The sequence below is a fragment of the Ammospiza nelsoni genome, chromosome 3, assembly GCF_027579445.1.
Source record: "Ammospiza nelsoni isolate bAmmNel1 chromosome 3, bAmmNel1.pri, whole genome shotgun sequence".
Taxonomy (NCBI): domain Eukaryota; kingdom Metazoa; phylum Chordata; class Aves; order Passeriformes; family Passerellidae; genus Ammospiza; species Ammospiza nelsoni.
Genome location: NC_080635.1, coordinates 13,540,163 through 13,554,108, shown reverse-complemented (window position 1 = coordinate 13,554,108; position 13,946 = coordinate 13,540,163). Strand labels below are relative to the sequence as shown.

At 38.5% G+C, this 13,946-nt stretch overlaps 1 protein-coding gene across 6 annotated transcripts in view; it reads right to left on the bottom strand.

Moving 5' to 3' along the window:
* Positions 1-13,946, bottom strand: part of LCLAT1 (lysocardiolipin acyltransferase 1) — a 111,722-nt gene that overhangs the window by 53,119 nt on the left and 44,657 nt on the right. For all 6 annotated transcript variants that reach the window (XM_059467949.1, XM_059467948.1, XM_059467943.1 and 3 more), the window contains one exon: positions 6,030-6,176. In XM_059467949.1, coding sequence (XP_059323932.1) covers positions 6,030-6,176 — 147 coding nt within the window. The remainder of the gene's footprint in view (positions 1-6,029; positions 6,177-13,946) is intronic.

Here is a 13,946-nt window from a genome sequence, read left to right as displayed (position 1 = left end):
TTATGTTCTCTGAGTAAAACCCAACTGATGCTGCAAGAAAAATCTGGGACCTCCAGTGCCCATCAGCTTGAAGCAATCATCTTCAAACTTCTTCTAAGTGCACCTCCCTGTACTTGGCAAGAACTCACTGTAAACATCTGCAAAACATCTTCCAAATTTCCCTTTACTACACTGCCTTTCTGAAATGTGTGAACAGCTGGACATCAGCACACTGGCCAACACTATTCAGCTATTTCCTGACATTTGTATGCCTGTCTTGCCTCTGGACTGTAAGTTTTATATAACAGAGACTGCTCCCCTCCCTTTTTGCATGACCCTAGTGTAATGGGATTTTACAACTAGAATAATGCTCCCAGCGATCATTGTCATCTGGAAAAATCATCTCCCTCTCCCCTTCCTAACAACTATAAAGCCACAGGTCTTTGTGCATTAAACATTATTTATTACAGCAACTCAGGAAGGTCAATGTGCTTTGATGATATACTGAAAGCAAGGGTAGCATAAGCCTCCACACTACAAAAAAGTAGGAACGATGCCCTTCCTCCCCCTTCTGTAATCTTGGCATTGCAAAAAACCCCAGTTTCTTGCTCTTTTATTACTTATGACTAAATGTTCTGACTGCCATCTCATCCAATGTAAGGACCTTGGTGCCCACTGCTGTTTAGGATCCTTGTGCCAGACACCAGTGCCCAAACTTTTTGGGGGAGATTCAGAGCAAATTCTGCTGCTCAGAACCAGAGGCAACAAAAGGCAGAACATGCAATGCTCCCCGTTCTGTGAAATCTAGAGGTTAGAAAACCAATCCAGGAAATTAGAAACCCATTTTTACATCCTCAGCAGCTTGAGGGAATTCACACAACCAATGCCTCTTTAAAATCCCATAATCAATAGACCAGGCTACACTGTCAGTGCAGCAAAACTCATGCAGATGTCTTATTGCTCCATAGTCAAGTTTATAACAGTCTTAGGTGGAATAATAAAAAAAAAAAAAAGTGAAAGATGCCTAAAAACTTCCTCAAAAAGAGGAAAAACATACGTTCTTTTCTTCTAAACTACCAACATAAATAGCATCAAGCAGCTCTTGAAACAGGTCCTACAAATGCACTCAGTTTACCTCAGTCTCCAAAAGCCACTCACATCGTTTGGCTGGCTAAAGGTAATGTCCCCTATCACCAAGCCCTCTGAAGAGCTGAGCAAGTGTTGCTTTCTAGGAACAAGTATTTTCTTTCCTACATTGTATTAAAGTCAAAGCAAATTTAGTCTCCAAGTTTTTGCTCATCATTCCTATTAGGAGTATTTTAACCACTTGGTTCTCTTTGCTTTTAAAAAGGAATAAGGACAATAGCTCATTTTTATGGAAAGCACCAGTTTCTCAGCTGAGGGTGATGTGGGACATTTCCAGGGCTGCTTCATGCCCTGTCTCCTCAGATCTCACACCAACTTGCCTCTCCTTCCCGGTCTCCTTCAGCTAATGCATGCAGGCTCCCAGAGCATGTTCTTTGGGGTGGTGACAGGTGCAACCATCCAGTTTATTTGAGTCTTTAGACTTTTCTGCAGAGCAACTATCAAACTACACAAAAATACAAGAATGTAAGGGTTCTTGCCAAAACTTCTTAGGTTTTTTTGTGCTCCTGTGCCACCTTTGGTAAATAATTTCATTATGTTTTTCCCACTTTTCTCCAAATCCCATTTGCCACACTCTAAAATTACTGGCAAAGCTCAAAGTCAGCATTTTCTAGAAGCACCACACCTCAAAATTTCATTTAAAGTAACTGAAGGAAGAAATGTTGCTAACACATTTTTTTTATTTTTGAGTTACAGATTTTAAAGAAATGCTCCTGAAAAGCTGTGCATAAAATGAACAATTTTTTCCTTTTTTTAGTAAAATGGTATTTTTAGCTTGTGAGCTGAAATTTGATATTAAGTACTACCCTTTTCTTTAATTTCACTTGTGATAAAAACGCACTGATAAAAACATGCATGTTCTTCTATGACTTCAAGTACTCTCAAATTATATTAGTGCCAGACAGTGAAAGAGTAAATGAGTACTCCAAAAGTCTCTCAAATTAGATAAAAAATAAAATCCTTATTTTCCTATTAGAGGTTTGCATAGAAATGATAAAGCTTTATTGGCTCACAGTTAATACTTGGAGAAAAAAGGAAGCAATTTTTCTTACTTGTGCTACTTTCAACCTATTCCACGTTAGAGTAACCCCTTTCAGTGCTTCTGATCAATATTTTCTTTGCCCTACCAAAGCACATCACATTTACTAGCAAAGTTAAAAATCCAACTGCAGTTCATTGTTACCTTCTGTCATCCACATCACATCACCCCTGCCAAAATCTGAACTTCAGCAAGCTTTCCTACTTGCTTTTTAGTTGCTCCTCAAGGAAAAAAAGCTCTGTGCAATCACACTCTGTCCACCTGTTTGTTCCCCTTAACTTTTGAAGCTATTGCCCCCTGCAAACACAGTTTATCAGGGACAAGAGGTTCAAAGACAATCCAGCCCAGCGGAAGCTTCAGAAAACGCTGGGCAAAGGCAAGCTTCTGGGAGCAGAGATGTGTGTCAGGGAGAGTGCAGGGCAGGCTGCTGGTGTGCCAGGGCTCTCAGCACAGCATGCAGAGCCCCCTGGGTGCCCCAGCACTGGCCGGGGCAGCACAGCCCAGGCAGCAGCAGGAGCTTTGGGCAGGAAACGTCACACGGAAGGGAACACATGGGAAAGGAGCACTGGTGTGGAGAAAGGAACATGTACAGGGATGCACACACAAATCCAGAGGAAATCAGGCTGCACCAGGCACAGAGCAACACAGCAACTTTTTTTTTTTTTCTGTTATTGCTTTCTGAAGAACGACTACAAACAGTCCTGTAAGGAACACCAGGAAAAACAAAAGAGCAGGCAATATGGTGGGTTGTATTCCAGCTTTCTGGAAGCATGACACTCATGGTGGCTTTGTTTTCTTCAGGGCTTCAGAAAGCCTGGCTACATGTTTACCTGCTGAGAGCTTCTTTTTAAGCAATTACAATAAAATACCTTTGAGCTTTAACCTTCAAGTACTCCAGAGTGAAAAGATGGCCAACCTATCAGAAATAAGTATACAATTATGTAATTATTGCCTCAGCCCCTATACAATCCAGTCTGCAAATACAGTGTTCAGGGTTCAGGACATTACTATTTCTAAAATTTATTTCTGTAGCATCTCCCACAGCAAAGTACTTCACCACTTTAAAGTCAGGCAAAATATAAATACAGTCATATTTTACATTTCTTGGAAATCTCATTCTCAAATACCTGAAAATATTATAAAGAGAAGTAAATCTATCATTGTCACATGGCCACTGAGAGGATAAAGAAATGACAGCAGCACAGAGCTGCACAGCAATTCTGCTATTCATTGATGCAGAATGTTACATTTCATTTTAAGCATCAGAGGAATTTTGTTTTCAGAAGTAATTAGCAGTTTTACCATTTGGCCAGAAAACAAGTGTCACTGCCTCTATTTTTGCAAAATGTTCCCTACAATTCTGAGAAACTGCTCAGAAAAAAAGCAGTTTATTTCTTATTCTAAAGGATGGAACATGAAATTGCAACAGGTCCTAATACGTCAATAATGCAACAGTTTTCTGAAAATAATTTCTTCAAAAGGGTACATACATTATGTTCTAGCATTCTCATATGGCATACATTTACTTCTTGGTCAGGATTAGCTTGTCAAGGGATTTTTTCCTGTCTCCTACACTGTTTTAAAATGTATATTAAGCAGTATTTCCTGTGAGGACAATCAGAGAGGAAGAGCTATTTACTTCCAGAGAAAAAAATACAGAGTTTTGTCCATCTGTATTCATCCTTTTAAGCACAAATGCAGTATCCAAGTGGCATTCAATACTTGATGGCAATTTAAGAGTGGTAAACAAAGAACAGTTTAACATGTCAGAAGCCAGCACAGCAGTGCCCTATTGTCTTCCCTATCCCTCACTCCATCCTTCCCACCATTCTGCTTCCTCCTGGGCCGCTCACACCCACCTGTGGTGGCCTCAGCAGAACAGCACAGTTAGTACATCTCCACTGGGCTTTGTGGAGTTAAAGAGAACATGTTACACACGCATAAAGAAGGGAAATCAGAACAACAGAATTATCTTACCAAAGGGAAAAAAAAAAAAATCTGTCAACAACCTGTGTCCAGAAATTCAATTAGCTTTTTTTTAAAATTAATTAAATAAAGAAACTTGTTCCCATGAGTTTCTCAGTGGAGGGATCAACAACTTATAACCAAGTTTAGCCTAAGCAATTTAAATCAGTAACTACAGCACAGAGAAAACCCTGTGTTTCCTTAAGCAGCTTTGCATTCAGGTGGGAGCATCCTCACCACTGTCTTTAGGACTCTGCAGCACAAATGTTAACACACTGTGGCTGTCTCAGTCCTCAGCCAAATCTTTTTTAAACCTGCAATACAAAGCTTCCTCAATTCTTTAAAAATCTGTTGTCTCTCAGGAATACTAGTTTCCTCTAGAGATTAGAAGGCATACAAAATTTATGGATAAATTCTAAACAATCCAATTCTTTCAGACATCTTGAGATGGAAACACCTGTTCAGAAAGTGTGAGTGCTCCAAGGAGGTGCCTCCTTACTCCATGAGTAAGATACAGATTGTACCTCATAATTTGAGCTAGGAGGAAACAGTTCCTCATGAATTCAAAGAAAAAAAAGTTGAAGTGAGATAATTTAATAGAATCTTGAAATGGTTTGGTTTGGAAGGGACCTTAAAGATCTCCTCATTCCAACGTCTGGCCATGGGCAGGGTGGGACAGCTCCCACTAGAGCAGAGCCCCATCCAGCCTGGCTTTGAACACTTCCAGGGATGGAGCAGCCACAGCTCCTCTGGGCACCCTGTCCAAGGGCCTCACAATTTTTTTACTGAAGAAAATTCCATCCTTTTTCCTATCTTTAGATACAAGATAACCAATTCAACAAGACATGTCATGTGAAGAAGTCCAAGAATGTTCAATGAATTTATCCTCTTTAAGGAAAGCTGATCAAGTGATGATAATTCCCTACAGTGTGATAGCATCTGAATACTACACACATATCCATTTTAAGGATATTTGGAATATAGAAGGAAAAACAGCACCATATGTTAGTTATTTTTATACCATGTCTACTACTTACTGACATGTCTTTGCAATCAAATATGATTTGAGAATATCTGCAATGAAAAGTATAGCAAAAATCTTTAAAATAAGCCAGAAGATAGAAGCTTAATTGCAATTCATTTTCTATTTAAAGATAACACTTATCAAATCAGGCATCATGCTGGAGGCACAAACCACCACAGAACATTCATACAGTATTTTCTTTTATAGGCACTTGAGTTGTCTTCAACATTGATTAACAGCTTCCTAATGATGCCATAAGATACCTGTATCAAGGTAGATATTTGATTAAAAATTAATACTACGGGGTCAAACTCATTACATTTACTCCTATGATTATCTCAACATTTGTTTTACAGAGACACTTCCCTTATAGAGGCAGATAGAGACTGCTTCCAGTGCTTACATGGCCTAAGGAACAAGTATCTCCATGTTCCCCTCTTAAAACATTGGGCAAGAAATCAAATAGAATCATTAGTCCTTTTCAATCCCTCTTAGGGATTGAAATTGATCCCTCATTGGTATGAAATGATTTTGTCACAGTAATTCAGGAAATAGGAGCATGCAAGTGATATATTCCAGGTCCTGAAATCTGCTTTTGCTAATGCAGTGTATGTACAGTACTGACCAATAAAAATCAGTGTCAATCAGTAGATGCTTTGCAATGTAAGTTATTTCAGGAAGACTGCAAAGTCTCCTAGTGGAACTGTGTTTGTGCCTCTCACATGAATCAGCACATTGTTTGATCATTTACTATCATTTCTACTACCCATGAGAACCAGGTCTTGCTCCTGCCTTGGACTTTCTTAAACTCTTTCCATAAACAACAAACAATTTCCATGTTGAACATTCCCTGAGAAGATGACAAGTACAGCCTACCTGTGAGATCAGTTCCCTCTGGAAAGATGAGGAGTTGCAGCGGTTCACGAATGTCACAGAAATAATCCAGCATTTTTTTGAAGTGACTCTTGTCGTTCTCCCACTTCCTCTGAACGAAAACAAAGGCTGCAACCTGCATCGCCCAGCCTGAAGTTTAAAAAAACACACCTTCAGCAACATTTCACTCTGATACTTCCACAGTGTCTGTAATTCCAAAGAATTTTATAAATTGTGTTAGACCTAATCTGCTGCTCGCCTGTCATCAACGCTGATTAAGAGCACTTGGTTACCTTGTAAAAAGAGTTTTGGATTGGTAAAAAAAAGAAAGTGTAAATGCATTCAAAACTCAAAACTCGTTACCAGACCAAGAACTGGGTAAATGCTGTCCTGAAACAAGGTTGTAGCAAGGTGGGGGTTGATCTCTTCTCCCAAGCAACATGCACCAGAACAAGAAGAAATGGTTTTAAGTTGCACCAGGTTTAGATGGGATACCAGGAAAAACTTCTTCTCCAAAAGTGCTGTCAACCTAGCCCTAGGAACAAGCTACCAGAGGAGTGCTTGAGTCACCATCCCTGGGAGTATTTAAAAGCTGTGCAGATGTGCTGCTCAGGGATGCAGTGCAGAGGGATGTGCTCAGACTTGATAATCTTAAAGGTCTCTTCCAGCCTAAAGAATGCCATGATTCTCTGAGGTGAAGCATTTAAAGCCAGAAAGTATCTGTTCCTCTGAGGGCTTTATTACATATACCTCCTTAAAATGTTCATTACTCACAGAATAAAATACTTTCAGCTTTTCTTTACACTTGATTATGGAATAAAAAATTATATCTATCTATTTGTTTGAATTAATACACACAAACATTTGCAGCCTGCCATCAAACTGACAATGTAAGGCAGTGAAGTAAGTGCAACTGTTGCTCAGCCTGCAGCTCAGGGGGGGCCACTCCATTATATTCAGTATCTTCTTAGCTCTTTTTGGCACAAGTATATAGTGTACAGCATATCACATAATATTACAAGTTCTGTCCATTAGCTCAGACAGCAGGATGAAAAATCAGGGCTCCAGCTCCACCACATGCCTGAGATGCTCCCTTCCTAAACAGGGCTCAGAAGAGCAGGACACTGCCTTGCCACTGTACTTGGCGAGCTTGTACCTCATCAGAAAACCTGCCGAGAGATCCTGCACATCAAAGAGAAAACATCACAGCTGCCCATTCTCCTCTTTGCTCACCACCACTCTCAAAGCCTGTTTTTCCTTTGCTGGTGACTTACAGCATGTTATTCTTGCCCTTCATTACAGCTCCTCTTCACAGGATTCCTTTATATTCTGTTCAGAGCAGTATCTCATAAGGACCACATGCTAGAAAACTACTTATTAAAGTCAATCATTTTTTCCATCAATTTTGTAAGTCAGTCAGCCTGGACAATACATTAACCTGCTGCATTATCTGTTCTGTATTGGTTAGAAACATTAATGGCACTGTTAAAGATTTGTGACCTATATCATGAGGTAAATACTTCTAATTTTTAAAAATCAGTTAAAGAAATGGAACATGAATAACTAACAAGCTGTCTGCAATCTGGACCTAATGCATCTCAGATATCCAGACAATCAGTGATATTCAGATAACTGAATACTAGAAGTGGTTATATGACTAAAGGAAAGAAATGCCCAGAATGCAGTCTCAGCAAATCTTTCCATATTTGCATACTATATTTGTGAAGAACTCATTGTAAAGGAAGCTCAACTTTGACCACAACATTTTATGTGCATTTATGCACCTAGCACATTTCCACATCTGCAGTATCAAGAAGTGTCACTACAGCTTTACTAACAGAAGCGAACCATGTTTAACAAATTGCTTGAAGGAAATAAATAAAAGTACATTTTACGGTAACTTGAAAATAACTGATACAATTTAACTATGCTATCTTTTGGCATGTAAACATCTCCTACTGTTACAATACATGGCACAAAAATGGTGCCACACTAGTACTTGAAATTGAAATAATCAGGGCTTCATTTCCATGCTAATGTTATATAAAGAGGACATTTTTTCATACCAGATCATGCCCAAGCACTTGGTTCCTTTAGAAGATAGGTGGAGACTGCACAAAGCTGTATCAGGGGAAGTTCAGATTGGATGTTAGGAAAAGTTTCTTCACTGAAAAGGTGGTCAGTCACCAGGGAAGTCATCACAGACCCACTTGGAAGAGTTCAAAGAGCATCTGCCTGATGCTCCTGGGCATGGTTTGGCTTTAGGCTGTCCTGTGAGGAGCAGGGATTTGGATTTGATAGCCCTTATGGGCCCCTTCCAACTTGAGATATTCTGTGATACTTCACCTGATATCAAATTCATAAAAATGGACAGTGCAAAGGACAAAATTCCTCTGAGCAGAAACAGAGATGCCTTGAACTATACCATTTATAACTGTGAGAATGCAGATGCTCCGTAGGACAGAGTGGAAAAATACACAGAGATTAGGAAAGTTCTGCTGTGTTTTCCAATTGTTCTTAGCCCTCAGCCCAGACCTTTTGTATGTTTCATGTACATAGGACACTACACCTAAATTAGTATATGGAAACCTGTACTGTGCTAAGCCATTTTATTGTGTGGTATCACACATCAGGCCTAAATTATTCAGTCCTTGTGTTCTCATTGCAGCACAGTCTGTAGGCTGAAAGAATGGAAGCAAAAAGCAAAGTAAATGCTCACTTATAAGGAAGCCTGCTGATACTTTCCCACGTCAGCAGCTCCTTAGGAGTGATTTGGGTCCATAAGAAAGGGAATATGGAAAAAGGTGCCAGATCCCATCCTCTCTCCTACCCTTCTTCATGCAGCACAAGGCTTTAAATTATAACAAAACTTGCACATAAACTCACTCTAGCTATCATTCTTCAACAGCACTGTGACCATCCAATTAAAAACACCTTTAGCTACCAACAAAAGATGCTGCTTGGGTGACTTGTACTTTACCTGACTAAACTGCATAAAACAGAGGATAGAGTGCAGTAGTTTCCCATTCCTGCTCTAAGTGATGGTGCTATATATTTGGGCTATGAATAATTAAACAGAAGTTGTAATGTAGTGACAGTACAATGTCAGGGAGAAGGAGTGGGGAAGGAGTTGGGAGGCATCCAGTTTTTAAGATAAACAACAGGTTTGATTTTCTAACCTTTCCAATAAATAACATCCAGTGTTCTGGAAGAATGTGTCTGTCTTTAAGTGTATATCTAATTAGATAAAACAGTCCTGACTGTTCAAAAAAGAAGAGATTATCTAACAGATAGATGACTAAGAGTAAAGGAAAGCAACTTTTGCTTTGATTTCTATTCCAGTGTGTCTGCATTGTGCTGCTGCAGAAACAACATGTTACAAGTCCAAGACATGATGTGGGAGCCAAACAGGAATGTGTGGGCAAACAGGAGGAATACAGTAAATCAATGGGCAGAATGAAAGCTTTTGCTAATCAGTAATATTTATGAAAAAGCAGCAGAAGGCAGTTCCTTCTCATGTGCAGCCTGCAGTAAGACTTGCTATTCAGTTTAGGTCAACATATTGTTCAACTGAATTAAATACATTTTGCTTTCTTAGCACAGCATTTCTGGTTGTCTAAAAGCTCCTGGACAACAGGAATTTTCTTAGCAAAGGCAGCATTTACTTGACTGGGGAAAAATGGTTACCTTTGGATTTGCAGATTCTTAAGAAATCATTGATGACAAAAACACAGCAGAGAAACAGCAAAGCTAAAGAAACCATAACAATGCACATCCATTTCTTTGCTAAAATAATCTTCTTATCGGAGCCGACATTTTGGATGACTAACATTGCTTGCAAAGGCACACAAAAAACATCACACTGCACAGCTCTTGTTCCAAATTGCCAAACAGCAGTGCAAAAACCTACCAGAGAGAATAGCTAGCCACATTGACCTTTAAATCAACATTTCAGAGCTGAAAAAATAAACAAGCAGCTTAAAATCTCTAGGAATACAGACACAGTAATGATATGTATCCTATTAGGATGTAATTCTGTGCAGAAAAAAAAACGTGCTTGCACAAAAAGAAAAGCCTGCTATTGAAATAGAGAGATGTGCTATACATCAGAATTTCCTTACTGCCTTGGGGATAAAGCAAACTACAGCTTATGCAGGTCAAGAATTTGCAGCATTGTATTAAAAATGCTAGCTCCAAGACTAAAGCTTTTTAAATTCTAAGACCCTGCACTTCTATTTTCCTCATCCCAAAATCCTTTAGAAGAAAACAACACTCAAAGCTGAAATTTCCTTTATGTGTTTTCATTGCAAAGGTAATTTGGAAGTAAGCAGATACCAAACATGGATGTGACAATGAACAAAAGCGAGAAAGAGCTGAGCTGTGCCAAAAAAAAAGCCTTTGTCTGGTTTTGTATCACAATTTTATCTACACAGCCTCAGAAATTAGATATCCCCCAAAATGTCACATCTCAAAGAGGGATATTATGGCTGATATTGAGAGCAAACATACACACACACACCTCCCCTCCAGAAAATGGTATCTTTGGTATGTTACCTGTAGCAATTAACAGAACAACTAATACTACTAAACCCCCTGCAAACAAATTCAATAAATGATTCAAAATTACAGAAACAGGTAGGAAGGTAAAAGGCCTAGTATGGGGTTTGCTATTATATTCATTCATCCTCTCTTTTCTACAACTGGATTACTCACTGTTTCTTCATAGCACTATCTTGGTCAAAAATAAAAGCCTTATTCAGTGTGTCTGTATTCAACAGGAGTCTGGTCCTGATCAGGGCTTTTGAGGCATCAGAGAACCAGACATCCAGGCTTAATAAGGGAAATCACTCGGAAGCTCATGATCCCACTGTACACAAATAACTGGGCCCATTAACAGTTTGGTACTCCAAGCGTTTTGCTGCATAAAATTACCACAAGGCAACAAGTAAGCAGTTGTGAATGTCCCCTGTTTCAGAGATCTATGGTACTGAAAAGATGCTGGCTCACAGAAAATCATACAGGAAGCCAGGGTGTAAAGGTACTGTGCATATACCATTGAGTTTTAATCAGTATAGACTCATAAGCACATTTCTGCAAATTCAATTAGAATTGGGCATTTTGCTGTTGTTCCTATTTCCTAGGTAGTTTTATGTCTACGAGCCCAAAACAAATAATTAATTTTTTTTTATATTTAATGTAATGGTTTGAGAGCAGAAACTAGAAAAATAAAGAAAAAAATGTTTCTTGAAACAATCTCATAAAGTACAATCTCTGCTCCTGGCAAGTTTTCTTTAACCATGCGGATTTCCAATAATTTAGTTAATAGAAGTATAATGAATTGAATTATTACTGTCTTATTGGGTGAATTCTTTAAGCAAATTACAAGATAAACTCAGAGATAAAATTCACAAATACAAATTCACAGTAGTGTTCTTGTTTTTATAGTGAATCATCTGATTCAGTCTATTTGTTAATTTGATTCAATTTGTGAGGTGTTAATTTAAAAACCACCATGCTTTTGCTATTGCCTTGCACTAACAGACTCTGAACATTAATCTACATCTGTTTTAAAATGATTTTTATGGTGATGTCCAGTTTATGTTCTGATTATCTATTTCATATATATATATATATATATATATCCGTATGTAGTCTACAATGCATTCTACAGATTATCATGTCCTTTAATGTATGTGAAGCCTAACCAAATTTTTTTTCCCGACTAAAACAATTAACAAATAGCAATGTTAAAAGCACAGATTTTCAAGGTTACTGAAAAAAACCAAAAATATTCTGGTCTTGCTCTGATTAGCTAGTTTTATCTTTCATTTGTCTATAGTTCTCATGCATTTATTTCAGTACCAAATTATTCCGAATTTTATGTTCGTTTAACTCACATTCAAGTCTTAATGCTTTCTTAATTTCCTTTGCTTCATTCTCTTGAGGAAGAATAAAAACTTCTTCAAACAAGGTTTGCAGCATAAGATTTCCTTGTCAGGGCAAGAACAATGCTGTCAACAAGCTAGTCAGATACAGTGGCCTGTGAAAATATAACTGTGGAACCTTCTAGAAAGAATATTCCATTGAAGAATTGGTATCTCTCAGCCAAGGAACAAACACAGAGCATGTGAAACCATGTGGGAAAGACTCATTACAGGAGCAGCAAGATATGTGTGCATATAAAGCACCCAGAGATTTACCATCTTCTTTCAATATTCAGTGCCTTAATTGTGGTTCAGAAGGATATTATTGGACGCTTCATATTCAAAAATTAATTTCATTTCCTAAATTATGCCATTGTTATAGAATATGGACAATTAGATGATTAACTCTACCATTATATTAGTGCCACTTACAAAATGCTATAAATGGCACTACAGACTATTAAACCTCTTTTGTTATAGTATGCATCTTAAATTTTATTTTGAATTTTATTTGATTTGATGTACTATGTAAAACCAGAATAACAGAACATAACATCACTCAAAAGCAAAGGAAACTAAAGCAAAGGCTCTGGGATGGCTGGAAAGTAGCTTTTTCTGTTGCATTTTAAAAATACATCAATACAGTGAAACAGCACAGGAAAAACCTACGTGTTAAAAAAGATGAGCCTTGCCCAATACGTATCTGAAGAAAAGCCCTACGTCACTCCAAAATCTCCAAAGACATGCAGAAAACAACCTCCAGTTGTGAGACTGTGAGGAAGAACAAGCAGGCTCTACCAAACAGTGTGAGACTCTCCCATGGATGTGTCATCCGAACTGCCAGTCAGGAATTGGGAGAGATTCTACAACAAAAAACATCTTCCAAAGGCCTGCATCCTCTTCAGATGCTTCATCTCCTCCATGGGGGACCCTGAAAGGAACCCAGCCTGAAGAGCTGAGCTGTACAGATGCTGCATAACCCATTGGTAACAGCAAAGGAATGCAAGTCAGGAAAACACGCCAACCTAATTCTGCTCTGATTTGTTCTGTGAGCTTGGACAAAATAACACCTCCCTCCATCACTTATTGTTTGCAAAAGGGGGAGAATGAAAGAAGTTAGCATCTGATCTCACACTTTTGATGTGCATTTTGGAGAGGAAAAGGGGTAGAGAACAAATGGAGTCCTTCTTATATAGAAAGGATAAGGAAAGTTTAATGGAACACAGGCTTGTTGGCTTTGGTTGTGGGATTTTTTTTTTTCCCCTGACAGGGGTGGGAGAAACCTATTATGCCTTTCCTGGATGAGACAAGCTGGGAAACAGGCCCCTAAGCTTTTCTTCCCTACAAAAGGAAAAAAAAAGCATAAAAGGTTACAGGCAACTTAAACTGCATTTCTGCTGCACAGTAATAATCCTTCATTCACACTTAAAACTTCTTCAAGAGTCTTCAGCAGGAATAGCTGGTAGAATAACAATTGTGCTTGCCATTAGAGAGCATGCTTTTCTACTTCTACTCTCGAAATCACGTAGGTTAACAACTCTATGGTAATTAAGTCTGGCAGCTCATAATTGAATTGCTAGAAGACAAAACATTGCAGCTCCTCAAAACTCTCAGCCTATTTTAATGTAAGATACTTGACACAGGAACTATACTAGGAAGTTCAGTAGGTTAAGTTTCAATTTTTTTGAATAATATGCTCTATTGGTAAGAATTTTAATGTAAATCCAGCTATAGATTTGCTTTTGCTAGAGCAAAGGAGCTTTATGCTGAAGCATTTCCATCCCTACCTATGATAGTAGCTGTGGCAGCACAAACATTTCCATGCCAATACAAATGTGCACAGATCCTCCACAGTGCACTGCTTTAGCCATACTCCAATTGAGTTAAGCGTTAAAATATTCTAGGCTTAGTGACAACAATATTTTACTTCTTGGTAGCTGATCCATCATAGCTGTCGGTGTGTATGCTCTTAGCCTGTGGCAAAGGCAGGATAATT